Source organism: Octopus bimaculoides, chromosome 1 (genome assembly GCF_046866305.1).
Source record: "Octopus bimaculoides isolate indiv1 chromosome 1, ASM4686630v1, whole genome shotgun sequence".
NCBI classification, from domain to species: Eukaryota; Metazoa; Mollusca; class Cephalopoda; order Octopoda; family Octopodidae; genus Octopus; species Octopus bimaculoides.
Genome location: NC_142928.1, coordinates 131,587,006 through 131,604,867, shown reverse-complemented (window position 1 = coordinate 131,604,867; position 17,862 = coordinate 131,587,006). Strand labels below are relative to the sequence as shown.

Genomic DNA, 17,862 nt, shown 5'->3' with positions numbered 1-17,862 from the left:
TACTGGGGTCACTAATTGACTTACTCCCCACTCCTGAACCATTGACCTTGTGCCTATGTAAGACATTTTGGGGCAGAGGATTGGCAAAATTGTTGGAACTTCAAACAGAATACCTTGTGATAATCTATCTAGCTCTTCACATTCTGAGTTCAAATCCCACTGAGGTCAACTTTACTGTTCAGCTTTTTGTGATAAACAAAATAGAATACCATTCATGTACTGGGAATGAAGGGCAGACACTGGAATATATTCTTGACTCATTAGATCCTTGTCAAGATTGTCCAACACTTGCTAGCATGGAACATGGATGTTAGATGGTGATGACGATGATGATGATGTACCTAATTTAGAAACTATTATTACTTCTTTATTTATTGAATAATATTTAGAAAGCTTTTGGTCAAATTCATATGAAATTTGTTACTGAATTCATTCTCTTGTCCCCACAAATTTCTTGAATTTATGACAGAGCAACTGTTCAAGAGTTAGAAGGGAATTCATGTGTAGAACATATTTCACCAATTCATTTTCAAATAAAAGTAATTTGCAAAATCCATCTGATCCATGCCAACATGAGATTTCTCAACCATTTTTCCAATGTCAAGTAAGAGTTGACTTTTACACTGTTCAAAAACTTATAAATTGTATTTGATTTACTTTCTTTCAGGATTTTAGCTTTGGAGAAACTAGGTGCTGTCTTTAATCAAGTTTCATGGCCATTGCAGTACACTCCAAGAAAATTTATCATTCATCAAGATTCCAACAACCTTATCATCATTGAAACAGACCATAATGCTTATACTGAATCAACAAAACAGCAACGCAAACAACAAATGGCTGAGGTTGGTTTGTTAAGTTATTTCTCTTAATCAAAAATAACCTGTGGGTTGTTGTGTATGAACTTACCTTTTTTCCAGATACTCCTACACACCCTTATATAAATGCAGGGTAGCCATGTATTTTCTCCATAGCAAGACACTTCTGCTTGTCTTTAACATAAAATCTCACTATTTTCTCAAATACTTCCCACACTTATTCTTACTTGGCAACCCCCACTAGTGCTAGTGGCATGAAAAAAGAACTCAGTGCTTACTGTAAAGTGGTTGGCATTAGGAAAGGTACCCAGCTGACATGGAGTGCAATGTAGGTCTGTGGCTCACCAGATTGTCAAACTATCCAACCCATGCCAGCATGGAAATCAGACATTAAATGATGATGATGATCTTGTGTTTTGGAGATTGTTTTACATCATTATCACCCTCATCAACATAGTCACCAATATCATCACTATTATGTTCTATTTGACAAGGTCTGATTGATTAGAATTCTCACTTGTAGAAAAAGTGAACTGATGGCATGGTTAGGTGTGATTAGAAGCCCAGAACATCAGATGTGTTTTGGTTTCGTTCAACATGGAACCACACTGCATGATTGTGCATACTAAATTTTAGTAGTTTAAAGCATCTCACAAATCTAGCTGAATGTACCGTATTTCAATCAGGCAATGGGTCTGAGGGTGATGCCCTATATTCTATCGTACAACAAATCTAAGCTATAATAAAACTAGTGTTATTATACTATTATAATTGCAGTCTGTTACAGGAGTTATTAACCCTTTAGCATTTAAACTGGCCATTATCAGGCCCAAATATTCTAGCTGTTTTATGTTCAAACCAGCCAGACCTATCCTACAATGTCATTCTAAAATTAAATAATCATATCAACCTCTTAAAGACATGAGATAATGTATGATTAATTTAAAACAATATGAATAAAAAAGTATTGCATTTGACAAAGTAATCTGGATGCTAAAGGATTAAAGAATGTTTTTTATAATTTGCCCCTGGACTGGCTCTTGTGCAGGTGGCACATAAAATACACCATTTTGAGCGTGGCCGTTGCCAGTACCGCCTGACTGGCCTTCGTGCGGGTGACACGTAAAAGCACCCACTACACTCTCTGGGTGGTTGGCGTTAGGAAGGGCATCCAGCTGTAGAAACTCTGCCAAATCAGATTGGAGCCTGGTGTAGCCATCTGGTTTCACCAATCCTCAGTCAAATCATCCAACCCATGCTAGCATGGAAAGCGGATGTTAAACGATGATGAATTTCTATTTGTGTTGGTGCAGTTATGGCTGTGTGATTAAGAAACTTGTTACCCAACCATGTGGTCTTGGGTTCAGTCCCACTGCACAGAACTTTGGGCGTCTTCTGCTATAATCTCAAGCCAACCAAAACCTTGTGAGTGGATTTGGTTGATGGAAATTGAAAGAAGCCCTTTTTGTTTGTGTGCACCCTTCTCTAGACATCACTTGATGGTTGTAAATGAGCATGGTTTATATGACAATGCTTCTGTGATGAATGTGTCTGACCATGGGATATTATTACTTTGCTTGGAAACAGGTGAGGGTTGGCGACAGGAAATGCATCCAGCTGTTAAAAAGCTTACTATGACAAATTCTCTCTGACTGATGCAAGTTTGGAAAAGTGAACATTAAATGACGACATTATATAATTTCCAATTTTTTAGGAGATGATAGAAGCTGCACAAGAAGACGAGCGACAACTAGCTGCTAAAATGGCTGATGCTTTCTTGGAAGAAGATCTTCCTGAGAACACTTTTGGTGCTGCCAAGGCTGGTACTGGTATGTGGGCGTCTGTTGTTCGTATCATTAACCCAATTTCAGGAGAGACTTTAGATAAAGTATCTCTTGATCAGAATGAAGCTGCACACAGGTTTGTTTAACATGTTCCTTACATTTCTCTATTTTATCTTATGTTTTATTTCCATTTTAATTTCTTTATAAATTAATTCATAAATTGAACTGGTTATTTCTAATGAATTTTGCAATCTTCAATATTTCTTTCTCCCTCTAGCATTGCCCTTGTGCGGTTTTCATGCGCTAGTGATGACATGCATGTGCTTGTAGGAACAGCAAAGGAATTAGTACTGAACCCACGTTCTCTCAGTGGGGGTTTTATCTATTGTTACAAACTTCTGAATTCCGGAGAGAAGCTAGAGTTTGTACATAAGACTGTGGTCGATGAGCTTCCTGGTGCCATTGCTGCATTCCAAGGCCGAGCCTTAATAGGAACTGGCCGATATCTTCGTATATATGATCTTGGGAAGAAAAAGCTGCTCAGAAAATGTGAAAATAAGGTATTGTCTTTTTTTCTTTTTATATGTATATATATATATATATATATAATGTATGTATGAGGAGGTGCTGAAAAGTTCCTAGCTTTGGGTAAAAGAAAATACAAGAGGATCAGTTAATTATGATTTTATTCAACATATTCCCTTCTCAAATTCACACACTTACTGCAGCAGTCCTTGTGATTTTCTGCAAAAGAACTCGGAATGTTGGGCCTCCAACCAGGCCTTTTGTGATACCCTTAAAGCCAGGATCTTTTCAACACCCCCTTGTATGTATAAAATATGTATATATAATGTATATATACATATTATATCACATCTTAATTTAAGTGAACTAAAATAGTGAAATGGAGTTATTAGAAATGTTTAGTAGTAATTAGTTATTGACTTGACTTAAAAATGATTGATGTTTCTCATATTATACTTTGTACTGCTATGTTTGATTCTTGTATGTGTAGCAAAATGACAATAGCCAGTGGTATCCAAATGGTATAATAAATTGGCTGTAACAAAGACAATATGAATTCTTTTTACTATAATTATCAAAATATATGAAATGTTTCAGAAGGTGTGGTTTTATGTGCTAATCAATAGAAAGTATTTGGTGTATTCTTGATAGTTCAAGTCACTTAACTGTTTCGAATGTTGTCACTCAGGTCATCTGAGATTGCTGACTATAGTAATTGGTATTTTAGCCACTGGAAGTTTGCATCATTCATGTGTTGTAAATTGGTGCAGACAGGGCTGTGTGGTGAAGTTTTGTTTGGTCCCTCAGCCCCATAGTGCAGCAGCTGTGCAGAAGCTCACAGATGTGTGTGTGTGTATCTTTCACCCAATGTCTATTGATGAATGATGGCAAGCATGATAAGAAATTTACAAAACCATTGCTTTCTGAATGCAGTCCCTTGTGATATTTGTTCTGCATCAAAGTACAGACATTCCTTTGTCATTCTTGCCAACAGAGAAGCAATGGTTGGACTACTAGAAACTTGTAACTAATGATGCCATTGTTCACTGATTGTGACTGAAAATAAATGAGTGGAATCTAATAGTGCTCTTTTAGAGTTCGGATATATTGACATGTTTTATTTATTAGAACTGTCAGAATTCAGTTTTGAGAGCGAGGTAAAATGAAGTCATTCTGTGATTGAAGTAATAATCATCTATGTATAATATTTTTTCTTTTCTTTAAATATTTCAGCGTATTCCAAACTTTATCATGAGTATTTTAACATTGGGTCACCGGATTGTTGTCTCTGACATCCAAGAAAGTATTAATTTTGTCCGTTACAAACGACCTGAGAACCAACTAATTGTATTTGCTGATGACACGACACCTCGTTGGGTAACCAGTTCATGTCTACTTGACTACGATACTGTGGCAACTGCAGATAAATTTGGTAACATCACAGTGGTAAGTTTGAATACAGTTAAGGCCATTGTTTGACTTATTCCAGTATGAAGATACATTGAATGAATTCTGCTGAAGATTCACATATTCCTGTCATGGAACTGTGCTTTGCCATTGACATGGTAGCAAAGAACTCTGCTCACTTATTTGGTTGCACAACTGGTGTTAAGAAAAAGAGAGAAACTGACTCAGTGCTGAAATATTTTACTGGAAATTTGTTGTTCAGTAGTTTCCAGTGCCTACATAGAATTATCTTGTGCAGAAAACTATTATAGCAAAAGAACTGTTTCTAGTACTATATGTTTACTGATGGAATGAATTGTCAGTATTAAAATTTTCTACTAATGAACATTGACCTCATTAAAACATGAGTGTTCTCTGAAATAATTGAAACCATAAAGATAGTTTAACCTTTTACCTTTTAAACCAACCATATCTGGCCAAAATAACATACCAGTTTTATCTTGAAACTGGTCAGATCTGGCCTCTTACACCTACCGTACAATGTCATTCTCAAAATAAACAATCACATCATTGAAATCTCAAAACTACAAAGTAATGCATGACTAATTCAAATCAATGTGAATAAATAAACATAAGATTTGACAGAGGAAGCTGAATGCTAAAGGGTTAAAACCTTCAATAAAAAAAAAAAGAACTTTTACATAGCAGCACATGCTCGTAATTAGTTTCAGTGCATGATTGTCTTCAAATTGTGTGATGCACTTGATATAATCATCATTAAAGTCGCTATGCTGGGTTACTTAAACCATACTTTAACCCTTTAGCATTCAGATTATTCTGTCAAATATAATGCTTATTTATTCACATTATTTTGAATCAATCATACATTATCTTGTAGCTTTGAGATTTCAAATGATGTGGTTCTTTTACTTGTTTCAGTCATTAGACTGCAACCTTACTGGGGCACTGCTTTGAGGAATTTTAGTTGATTGAATCAACCCCAGTGCTTTTTTTCTAAGTTTGGTACTTATTCTATTGGTCTTTTTAGCCAAACCACTAAGTTATGGGGATGTAAATATATTACATATACGATGGGCTTCTTTCAGTTTCCATCTATCAGATTCACTCACAAGGCTGAGGCTGTAGTAGAAGACACTTGCCCAAGGTACCAAGCAGTGGTTGGGAAGCAAACTTCTTACCACACAGTGACTCCTATGCCTGATTGTTTACTTTTAGAATGACATTGCTGTGTAGGTCTGAGAGGCCAGGAATGGCTTGTTTGAACTTAAACAGGTAGAATATTTGAGCTGGATATGGGCAGTTTAAATGGCAAAGGGTTAATCATATTATTGCTTAGATTTTTTGCAGATTTACTAGTGTATTTTTTTATGGATGGATTTAGTGGATCACTTGTAGTAAGGACAGTTGTAAACACAGTTGATTGTGGTTTGATTTATTAAAACATAGCTATGACTGATTGATACAGTTTGCTATCGTTTCACTGGCAAATTGAACTCACTACTTTGCATTACTGAAATAGAATATGTCTTTCTAATGGCATATTGATGTAGATGATCCATAAACATAATAATTTGAATTGAGGTACTGTTTTAGCTGATTAGGCTTGTTACTAATGTAACCTCATGATATAACAAAACTGTTTCTTTCTGCTTAGATTCGTTTACCTCCTGATGTCTGTGATGAAGTTGAAGAAGATCCAACTGGTAACAAAGCACTTTGGGATCGAGGTTTACTTAATGGTGCTTCTCAAAAGGTTTGTACTTGAGAGTTCATTTCTTGTGTGGTGTGTGTGGTATTTTGTTCAGGAAAAACAAAAGATACTTATGATGTTTTATTTCAATACTCTTGCAGACAAATTGCTCCTTTGGTAAAGCATTTTTTAAAAATAAATAATAAATTAATCTTTGTAATGTATTTGAAAAAAAAAGCTACACTACATTCACACATGCTTAATTGTAACGAATGTTTTATTAAATGAACAAATTTATAAGCTTCCTTTAAAAAAAAGATATGTAGTTATGATATTTTTATATATTTGATCTTTTGTTTTTAGGCTGATGTCATTGCTAACTTTCATGTTGGTGAAGTAGTGACATCTTTACAGAAGGCTACCCTCATCCCTGGTGGATCAGAGTCCTTGGTCTATACCACATTATCTGGCAGTATTGGAATGCTGGTTCCTTTCACTTCACATGAGGTTTGTTGAATCTCTTTCTAGAAATATTTTTAAGAATGTATTTTATTCCACAATAACCTACTATTGTTCACATTATCTAGTCTTAATTATTATTGAAATTCAGCCCAGCAATTATTTGCAGCTCAACCTTCAGTTTTTTTTGATGTGTCGGTGTTCACGTAGATTCATAAGCCAATATCCAGATTTTCAACAGATTTCACACATTACAGAAATAACTACAAGTGTATCAAATTATTGGATCAGGTGATGAAAGTTACAGAGAGGGTCATAGCCCAACTAATTAGGAGAGAGTTAGCTTAGATGAGATGCAGTTTGGTTTTGTGCTATATTTCTGGTAAGCCAACTGCAGGAGAAATATCTAGCCAAAGATAAACCTCTGTACTTGGCTTTTGTTGACTTGGAGAAAGCCTTTGACAGGGTCCCCCTGATCCCTTATCTGGTGGTCAATGCAGCAACTGGGGATAGATGAGTGGTTGGTAAGAGCTGTACAAGCCCTGTACAGGGATGCTATCAGTAAGGTGAGGGTTGGCAATGAGTACAGTGAAGAATTCCGGGTAGAGGTAGGAGTTCACCAAGGTTCAGTCCTCAGCCCTCCTCTTATTCATCATAGTCTTCCAGGCTATAACAGAGGAATTCAAGAAAGGCTGCCCCTGGGAGCTCCTCTATGCTGATGACCTTGCTCTAATAGCTGAGTCACTGCCAGAACTAGAGACAAAGTTTAGGGTGTGGAAGCAAGGTCTAGAATTGAAGGGCCTTAGGGTTAACTTAGCAAAAACCAAAGTCTTAGTAAGTAGGAAGGCTGTCAAATCACAACCCCCTTCAGGCAGATGGCTCTGCTTGATCTGTAGAAAAGGCATAGGTAGAAATTCCATACAATGTACCTGGTGGACACAAAAGGTGCAGCAATATCAAAGGAAGATTAACTGGGAAGAGAGTTTTTGTGTGTGGCAGATGCACAGGGGCAATAAACACTGAAGATGTACAGAAAACAGATTCCATCACATGACAGGTGGGAGTGGGGAACTAGAAGTAGTTGACAGCTTTCGCTACCTAGGCAACCAAGTCTGTAGTGGAGGTGGTTGCTCTGAGAGAGTAGCAGCTAGAATAAGAATAGCCTGGGCAAAGTTCAGAGAGCTCCTACCTCTGCTAGCAACTAAGGGCCTCTTGCTCAGGATGAAAAGTAGACTGCATGAAGCATGTGTGCGAACTGCCATGCTACACGGCAGTGAAACATGGGCCATGACTGCAAGGACATGCGTAGGCTTGAAAGAAATGTAGCTAGTATGATCTGCTGGATTTGTAATGTCAGTGTGCATACACAACAGAGAGTGAGCATCCTGAGGGAAAAGTTGGACATAAGAAGCATCAAATGTGGTGTGCAAGAGAGATGACTGCACTGGTATGGTCATGTGTTACATATGGACGAGGATAGCTGTGTAAGACAGTTCCACACCCTAACTGTGGAAGAGGTAGACCTAGGAAGATATGGGATGAGGTGGTGAAGAATGACCTTTGAACATTGGGCCTCACAGAGGCAATGACAGGAGACAGACCTTTGGAGATATGCTGTGATTGAGAAGAACCCAGGAACTAAAGTGAGATCGCAGCCATGGCCAATGCCTGTGTTGCATGTCCAGCCCATTTAAGAGTACTCTTGATGCGTCAGGCGATATGATATGCCTGAGAAGACCTGTTGAGTCAAGTAAAACCAAAGTTGTAGCTGTGGCCAGTGCCCCCTGACTGGCTCCTGTTCCAGTGGTATGTAAAATGCATCATCCGAATGTGGTCAATGCCAGTGCCTCCTGACTGGATCCTGTGCTGGTGGCACATAAAAAGCATCATCCGGTAGCATGTAAAAAGTACTATCTGAACGTAATCAATGCCAGGCCCGCCAGTGGCACATAAAAAACACCAACTACACTCTTGGAGTGGTTGGTGTTAGGAAAGGCATCTAGCAGTAGAAACTTTGCCAGAAATTGGAGCCAGGCACAGCTGCTGACTCTCCAGACCTCAGTCAAACCGTCCAACCCATGTCAGCTTGGAAAACAGACATTAAACAATGATGATGATTTCCTTCTCTGGTACTATTTCTGCCTGCAGCATTCCATTCTTCTTATTAATTAATCATCTGAACTGACAACCTTTAGCATGCCAGGCGAAATGCTGAGTTCAAATTCCACCGAGGTCGACTTTACCTTTCATCCTTTTGGGGTCGATAAATTAAGTACCAGTGAAATACTGGGATTGATGTAATCGACTAGTCCCCTCCCCCAAAATTTCAAGCCTTGTACCTTTAGTAGAAAGGATTATTAGTTAATCATTTTAAGGTAGTGATTAGCGCACTGGGCAAAATGCTTAGTAGCCTTTCACTCATCTTTCCTTTCTGAGTTCAAATTCCACTGAATTTGACTGTCTTTCATCTTCTCAGGACTGATAAATAAGTACCAGTTGAGCACTGGGGTCAAGGTAACTGACTTACCCTCTCCCCTAAACTTGCTGGCCTTGTGCCAAAATTTGAAACCATTATTAATTAATCATTGTCACCTTGCTCAGTCATACTCCTCGTTAAGCAAAGCTCCTATTGCCAAAGTGGGAGACAACAACTATAAAAATTGCTACTATGTAACTATCAAAGCTACACTCACATGACAATTCTTAATTCATACACAATGTTCACACACACACACACATACCATACATACACAAATACATTATTCAAACATTGTTTTCATATGCTTGATTAACAGACAATCAAACTTTAGAAAAGTGGCAATCTCATATTTGAAGCTAGCAGGATTACCTGTTTTCCTAGAGAAGTAGGGTTTCATGGATTGACTTTGGTTGATGAATGCCAGTGATTAAATGTCTAATGTTTCTTGCAAGACATTTTTTCAGGAATTGATTGGTTGTTACCTTCAGTTGTGTTATCTGATTTCTCCCCTACCTCCATCTCCTATACAAAATACATTTTTATATTCATTTCCATTTGAATGCGTTTTGTTTTCCAGGACCATGACTTTTTCCAGCATTTAGAGATGTACATGCGCTCAGAACATCCTCCACTTTGTGGTCGAGATCATCTTTCTTTCCGTTCATATTACTTCCCTGTCAAGGTAAAAAGCATTTCTCTTAACTTTATCTAACTTGGTAAACACTGTAAATGACTACTGAAGGTGAGGAAAGTAAAGCCGGTGGTGCCACTACTCTTATCTTCATTGTTAGCTGTATCAAAAATTAAACATTGCAGTAAATTTTTAGAAGTGGTACAATTTGTGAATTATGTAAGTGCTGACCCATTTTTAGATAATTGATGAAGTGAAGTTAACTGAAAGAATAGCTTAGCATTAAAGAATCAACTTATAAATGCAGAAGAAATGAGTGGATGGATATAGATATTATGTAAAATTCATATGGAAGATGTGTTATGCTTGCAAAACTGTTTTGTGTTGTCAATAGAGATCATTTTTGGTTAGGTCTCAGAATGTGGGATCTTATGGATGAGATTATTAATGACTGGATGAAGGGCAGATCTGTGCAAGTGACCTATGTTGGCATGTAAAATTGAACACTAAAATAATGTTGATTTTTGTGTTTCAATCTTCTTTGTTAAAATGTTATTCTTAATGGTGTTTCACTAATTTATCATCAATATCAATCTCGACAACAGGTTTTTTTGAGTTTCATAAAAAAATATATATTGATAACAATTTATTGATGTAGTTTAACTGAAAATTTTTTTTATTTAAAATATAATATTTAAACGAAGCCAGTATGCTCCGATGGATGTGTAATGTCAGTGTGCATACTCGACAGAGTGTAAGTACCTTGAGAGAAAAGTTGGGCCTAAGAAGCATCAGTTGTGGTGCGCAAGAGAGATGACTGCACTGGTATGGTCATTTGGCGAGAATGGATGAGGACAGCTGTGTGAAAAAGTGCCACACCCTAGCGGTTGAGGAAACCTGTGGAAGAGGTAGACCCAGGAAGATCTGGAATGAGGTGGTGAAGCACAACCTTCGAACATTGGGCCTCACCGAGGCAATGACTAGTGACCGAGACCTTTGGAAATATGCAGTGCATGAGAAGACTCGGCAAGCCAAGTGAGACCATAATCCGTGGCCTCTGCCAGGGGTGTAACCAGCCTACTTATTCGTACCTTTACTTCATTGGACACTAAACTCTGCTTGCGAAGACCTGTTGAGACAAGTGAAATCGAAATCGAACCAAATTCGACGACTGGTACCCATGCCAACCTCTCCTTCATTGGACACTAAACTCACGAGATCCTGAGATAGCAGTGTCATGTACCTGAAAAGAAAGCTTACATTTGGCAGAACTCATAAACATACAATAGCCTTCAACCTGCATACACTGCACCATCATTTTATGTGCTACATAATCACTACATTACATAGGAGATAAACTCTAAGTAGGGATGGGGGAACATGAAACCTTTGGAGGTAGAGAGAGACATCTGATAGAGGTAAGAGGATAGAGACTTCCGGTACAGTGGGTGGGAAGGGTGTGCATACTGTGAAACAGCAAAATCTCAGGCTGCCAATACGAGAGAATATTAATGATAATAATGAGATAGAATTGGGCATTTGCATTCTCAACTAGAGCTATAACCAACAGTTATCAGTCAGCCAAACTGTGACAAAATTAGATAAGTGAATGAATAAATGACAATAATAAATGAGCATGAAAGAGAAGGAGAAAGACAGAGGGTTGGATTGAGCAAAGGGATCGTAAGTTTATTTTCTCTAAACATACAGCATGGAAGATGAAACTGTGTTTACATCGATAGATAATGAAATGAACTAATAAAGTAATTATAATAATTTGCACTGAAAAAGAGGTTTTAGATGTGTGCTAGGTTGGAAAACAAGGCTACTTATCTGAACATCTGGTTTCTACTCCATGTGGCAAAGTATTAAAATATGAGGTAGGGGAATCTGAACGAGCTAGTTTATATAGGGTGGGGTGGGGAAAACGGAGGTAAAGTGTTGGGAGAAGCAAGTGGTTAACGAAACAGAGAGAGAGACCAGAGTTAGGCTGGTTGAAGACAGAACACAATGAGATGGAATTTTGGGATTTAGGGTCACATAATTGAACGAATGGGTTTAACATTGCCGCTGCCAGAGTGAAAGAACAGTAATTCTGATAATGAGATAGAATTGGGCACTGCGAAACAGCAAAAACTCAGGCTGCTGGTGTGAGAGAATATTAATGATAATACATTCTATAAAATGATTTGTGATAAGAACAGCATATAGCCTTAGAAAACATCATTCTAAAAATGTAAGTTAAAAGCGAGCAAGGTATTGTCCTTAGTGTGAATATTTTGCTTTAGATGTTTCTGCAGAAAAAGTCATTTTAACAGTTTTACTTATTGGTCTTGTAATGATATACTTCATAAGGAAGCACATTTATTGATGGCTGTTGATGTTGGTAATATTTTTGGCAGTAACTGATTCTGTTTATATAAAATCTTTATAAAACATTACCTATCCCCTACTGACAATGTTTGATTATGTAATTTTTGTCTTAAGATTTCTATTAATTATATTTTAGTATTTTACTCCTATCTTTTTTTCTGTTATCCTTTCAGAATGTCATTGATGGCGATCTCTGTGAGATGTTCAACTCCATGGATGTTGGAAAGCAAAAGGGTGTTTGTGACGATTTAGACCGTACCCCTAGTGAGGTAAGAATACATTGCTTTTAATCTGTTCAGTACTCATTTAATTCTCATCCCATCTTGGGAAATATCAATGTGATTTAGAGTTCTCAGAGCAGAATGTTAGCTGTAGAGTCAAATTAAGAAAAATTAGAGATCTGAGTGTGGCAGGGGAGTCCCTGCTATTCCCAACTTATTCTTTTAGTCAGCAAGAGTATTCACTTTGCTTAATCAAATTCTTCCTTCTTAGAACTGCTTTCTCTTTTACCTTGGATTGGACAAACTGTTGTGGTCTGAATCAGTTTTTATTTAAGAGTCTCTGCTCTTGCTGGATGGGTCAGAGAGCCACATTTCACTGTTTCATTTTCAGTTTGGTTTCTATGACTAGATACCCTTCCTATCACCAACCAATTTACAAAAAGCATTCAGTCCACTCTGCTGGGTAGTTGATGTTAGGAAGGGCATCCAGCTGTAAAAACCAAGCCAAAACAGACACAGCAGTTTGGTGCAGTCTTCTGCCTGACCAGCTCCATTCAAACCACCCAACCCATGCCAGCATGGAAGGTGGATGTTAAATGACAATGACGATCAGGTGCACTAGATTGTGGTATTAGTACTAAAGAGATCATGCCCTCTATAAGAAAGACCAAATTAAAGGGCCCTTTCCATCAAACTTTGTCTTCACTTGTTTATCAACCAATTTAGAGAATTAATAATAATAATAATAATAATAATAATGAAATTATTGTATACAGTGCTCAGGTGCACTACAACTTGTCAAAAGTGCATATGAAGCATATGCAGTATTGTACAAATGTCTGGAAAGTGAACAGTGTATGAGTCAAATACATGCTTGCGTGTGTATGGAGGGGAGAAAATCAGGTGTAGTGTTGGCGAATCTCAGGAAGCATGTAAGTTTTGAAGGATGCAGTGCTCCGACAACTAACAACTGATGCAGGCAGTTTGTTCCATACTTCAGCAACTCTTAGCATGAAAATGTGTTTCCGAAAGTCATAGGTGCTGTGCTGTTTTCTGACTTTGTAAACATGTCCACAGGTGTTAGACAGGTGGAATTTGAAAAGGTACTCAGAGTTATTGTTAGTAAGATGGTTAATAATTTTATGGGCATCTGCCAAGTCAGCTGCCTCAGAATGGATATGTGTGTTCCTATATTAAAGTATCTCTTAACTTTCATTTCTTTTGCAGGTCTCTAAGAAATTGGAGGATACCAGAACTCGTTATGCCTTCTAGAGCAGAGTGTTTTGGGAACAAGAAATACGGACAGGTGACACTACAACAGGGATCATTTTGTCCTCCTGTCCACCTCCACCTGACATCAGTGGGAATTGTTTTACTCTTTGGACAATTGGCTATGCATTTTCCTGCCAAACTAAAAGAATTTCAAGAAAATCATCCTGATGGGTTTTTCTTTTCTTGGCACGCAACCTAGGAAACAGCAGCAGTCTAGATATTGGGAGTTTTTTTTCTGAACATTTTGTAAATATTTTCACAGTGACATCTCTTATGCTATCACCATCATCATTGATAATAATAATAATAATTATAATAAAAAGACTTATTTAATTATCTCCAGTATTTGATTTTAGTATTTCTAACCTGTTCTTAAATTTCTTTCTACATCCACTCCAACCATATCAATGTAAGGAGAATGTTTTTATTATTCATGTGTGTGTGTGTATGTACCATCATCATCTTCATCATCATCAATAACAACAACAAATGGAACTTGTTGAGGCAGATGCTCTTCCTGTCACCAATCCTTACCTTTTTCCAAACATGGTAATATCTTCCATGGATGACTGGAAACAAACAACTTCACTTCTATAATGGCGATGCTTGCTTACAACTATCACATGATGTCAAGGACATGGGTACACACACACACACACATACCTGTGCACAACACACACATACATACTTGCATACATCAACTAACTTGCACATTACAAATACATTCTGTAAGCGGAACAGTAAAAATATGCAAGACTCCTCCAGTTTTTGTTATCTACATTCCAATGACGAAGCTTTGTATCTTGGTTAGAAATCAACTCCTTCCTCAGCGGAAGAATTTAAATAATTACAAACAGAAGAGGACACACACTGCACACTAGACTTCTTTTTCAGTTTTCATCTACCAAATCCACTCACAAGACTTGCAGAGCTGGCAGAATCATTGGCATGCTGGGCAAAATGCTTAGTGATATTTTGTCCGTCTTTACGATATGAGTTCAAATTCCACTAGGGTCAACTTTGCTTTTCATCCTTTCAGGGTCGATAAAATAGGTATTTGTTGAGCACTGGGGTTAATGTAATTGACCTACTCCCTCCCCTGAAATTGCTGGCCTCGTGGCAAAAATTTTGAAATTAATATATACTTTCATTTTAAGTTCCGCTCCAAAACACAAGTCCAGGCAAGGTTGTTTATGGAAGATCAGTGGTCGTCCATGCATACCAGCCTACCCTCTCCACACCACCAATGTTATCCAAAGGAAAGGCAAAGGCCAATACAGTTTGGCTCCAGTGTAGTCGCAACTCAATTCTTCACCTGAGTGAACTGGAGCAACATGAAACAATGTGTCTTGCTCAAGAACATGACACAGAGCCCAGTCCGAGAACCAAACTCACTACCTCATGCTTGTTAGCCTGACGCTCTAACCACTGAGCCATGCACCTTCACTTGAGAAGAACAACAGACGGTATATTAGTTTAACCCCTTGCAGATGGATTTAGTACTGACAGTCTGCTGTGTATCAGTATTAGGCCGTTCAGTAACTAATTTTTCATACAAGGAACTTTACAGTGTATTTACAGATGCTTCTCAGTGTGATATATTTGAAACTACGGTGCTGCACAGAGCGAGACATCGCACTGCTCACACACACAGACAGTATTTCAATGCAGTCAGTACCGCTTCCCATCTGCCATGGGTTAACACTCAGGAAAAATGGAAGTAGTGTTGTGCTTGTGCTCTTCTATGGAATGGACAGATGAGTGAGAGAAAAAGACTGTATCTGAATTAAATGGTCAAAGCATGTTGAAATGACCAGAAGCGGAAGACATTTTAAAGATGCTAGGTATTGGAATGAAAATATTACTGAGATGTTAGAATAAAAATAACTAGAGGGTAAAACTAAGTATCTCTTATATAAAATATTTAAATATAAAGTACCTCTTAGGTAAGTTTGACAAAACTGTTGGGTACCATCAAGCAACATAATTGTGACTCACTATCATCATTGTCCTCATTGGTTTAATGCCCATTTTACCATGCTTGTATGGGTTAGTAGAATTCATTGAGGCAGAGTTTTTATGGCTGGATGCTCTTCCTGTCGCCGACCCTTACCCATTTTCAGGCAAGGTAATAATTTTCTCATGGCTTGACATGTTTTCATGGAAGATGAGAAATTAAGGACACAACATGTATGATGGTGACATTCATTAACAACTATTGTATATACATTATGTTTCCTTTTATTATGCAAGTCAATCATTCCTCAATAAAACCAAGACTCCTTGTCTGATTTTCTTGAAATTTTTATAGGGTATGTAGAATTATGTATCCCATGTCTTGTGTACTTTTTGTCTAAATCTACATTTAAAATGGAAATTAAGAAAAACATTTATAGAGTGTTTCTTTTTATTATGCAACTTAACAAATATATAAACTACATGTAATATGATTTACATATAGAACAATACATAACCAGACCATTAATATATACGTGTATATTTTACATCTTTATATAGCCTCCTTTACCATCTATAACTTTAAATATTCTCTCATCAACCGATTTTATCAATTTCTCAACAATCTCACTTTCAATATTACTTGCAACAGTGTTTTTTGCTTCCCATAGTAAATCCTTGTTTGGATATTGTTTACCATTAGAATATACATTTATTTTAAAATTGACCACAAATTCTCTGTTAAGTCTGGAGATTGGGGTGGGGGCCATTTCATTAATCTTATGTTCTTTGAAACCTTTCTTAGCTAAATGGTTAATAGTGATTTTGGCAGAGTGTGAAGGGGCATTATTATGCATAAATATGCTCTTTATCTTGAAACTTCACGATGTTGACTTGTACCAATGGAAGAAGTTGTCATCTCGACTCCATCAGCAACCTTAAATGGACCTCTAATGTCTCCTCCAACTATACCAGCCCAAAACATGATTCCTGCACCACCCTGCTGTCTTCTTAATTGTGTTGGTTGACTTTTTCTATATAACACCCAGCTTCTTTCTCATCCATCAGGTCCATCTAATGTTGCTCTGCATTCATCAGTAAAAATTACATTTGTAAAGTCTGTCTTCATATATCTTTTTGCCCATGCCACTCTTTTTTTCTTTGCATACTTTATTTAAAGGAGGCAATTTTATGAAATTTATGACTTTGCCTATTTCATTTAGTATAGTGCAACGTTTTTTCCTTTCTATGTTAGAGATTCTTGCTCCTTCAAAGATTTGTTTGCTGGTTAACCCACTTTTCTTGCACATAATTCTTTTGAGTTTTTTCTTATCTCTATTTGTGATGTTCTTGAAACCTGTTTTCTTCCTTATTCTTACTCTCTCTCTTTTTTTTGTACCTGTTTTTTTTTATTGTTCTGTGATTTCTATTTAGCTTTTTAGAAATTACAATTGTTTTTATCCCCTTCTCCCAGTAGTTTCACTATTTCTTTCTTCTCCTTTGATTTTGTATCTTTACTTTGACCCATTTCTATATTTTCTGTATCTGAAATTGAGAAAAAAACATTTCAAAATCACTTATCACATGGGGGAAAGTAGTATCTTGTTAACTTGCACAATAAAAAGAAACACCCTATAAACATGTTTTTCTTCATTTCTGCTTTAAATGTACACCAATTTAGACAAAAAGTACATGAGACATGGGATACATAATCCTACATATCCTGTAAAACTTTTAAGAAAATCAGACAAGGGGTTTTGATTTTATTGAGGAATTATTGACCTGCATAGTAAAAGGAAACATAATGTATACATACATATATATGAGGACAATCTCAACTCACCGAACCTTTCAAAGGAAATGACAAAGGACCAAGATATCTGGCGCCTTGTACTCAAAAAGACCTGTCTTCCACAGCAGAAGTCTTAAGGCTGCTTCCCCTGATGAAGAAACTTGGCCTGCCGAGCCCTTTGCTGGTGCCATATTAAAAGCACCCAATACACACTATAAAGTGGTTGGCATTTGAAAGGGCACCCAGCTATAGAAACCAAGCCAAATCAGACTAGAACCTGTACAGCTCTCCTGCTTGTCAGCTATGGTCAAACTGTCCAACCCATACCAGCATGAAAACATGATAAACGATGATGATATATATATATATATATATATATATATATATATTTCGTGTGCAAGATTCTTGATGTGGATACGTGTGTTGAAAGAAATACA

General features: G+C 37.2%; 1 protein-coding gene across 1 annotated transcript in view; it reads left to right on the top strand.

Moving 5' to 3' along the window:
* Positions 1-14,015, top strand: part of LOC106867716 (splicing factor 3B subunit 3) — a 59,677-nt gene extending 45,662 nt beyond the window's left edge. The window contains exons 20-28 of the mRNA XM_014912674.3: positions 668-842; positions 2,530-2,735; positions 2,877-3,159; positions 4,358-4,570; positions 6,207-6,305; positions 6,606-6,749; positions 9,758-9,862; positions 12,358-12,453; positions 13,633-14,015. Of these exons, the coding sequence (XP_014768160.1) occupies positions 668-842; positions 2,530-2,735; positions 2,877-3,159; positions 4,358-4,570; positions 6,207-6,305; positions 6,606-6,749; positions 9,758-9,862; positions 12,358-12,453; positions 13,633-13,677 (1,366 nt within the window). The 3' untranslated portion in view covers positions 13,678-14,015. The remainder of the gene's footprint in view (positions 1-667; positions 843-2,529; positions 2,736-2,876; positions 3,160-4,357; positions 4,571-6,206; positions 6,306-6,605; positions 6,750-9,757; positions 9,863-12,357; positions 12,454-13,632) is intronic.
* The last annotated feature ends 3,847 nt before the right edge of the window (positions 14,016-17,862 follow it).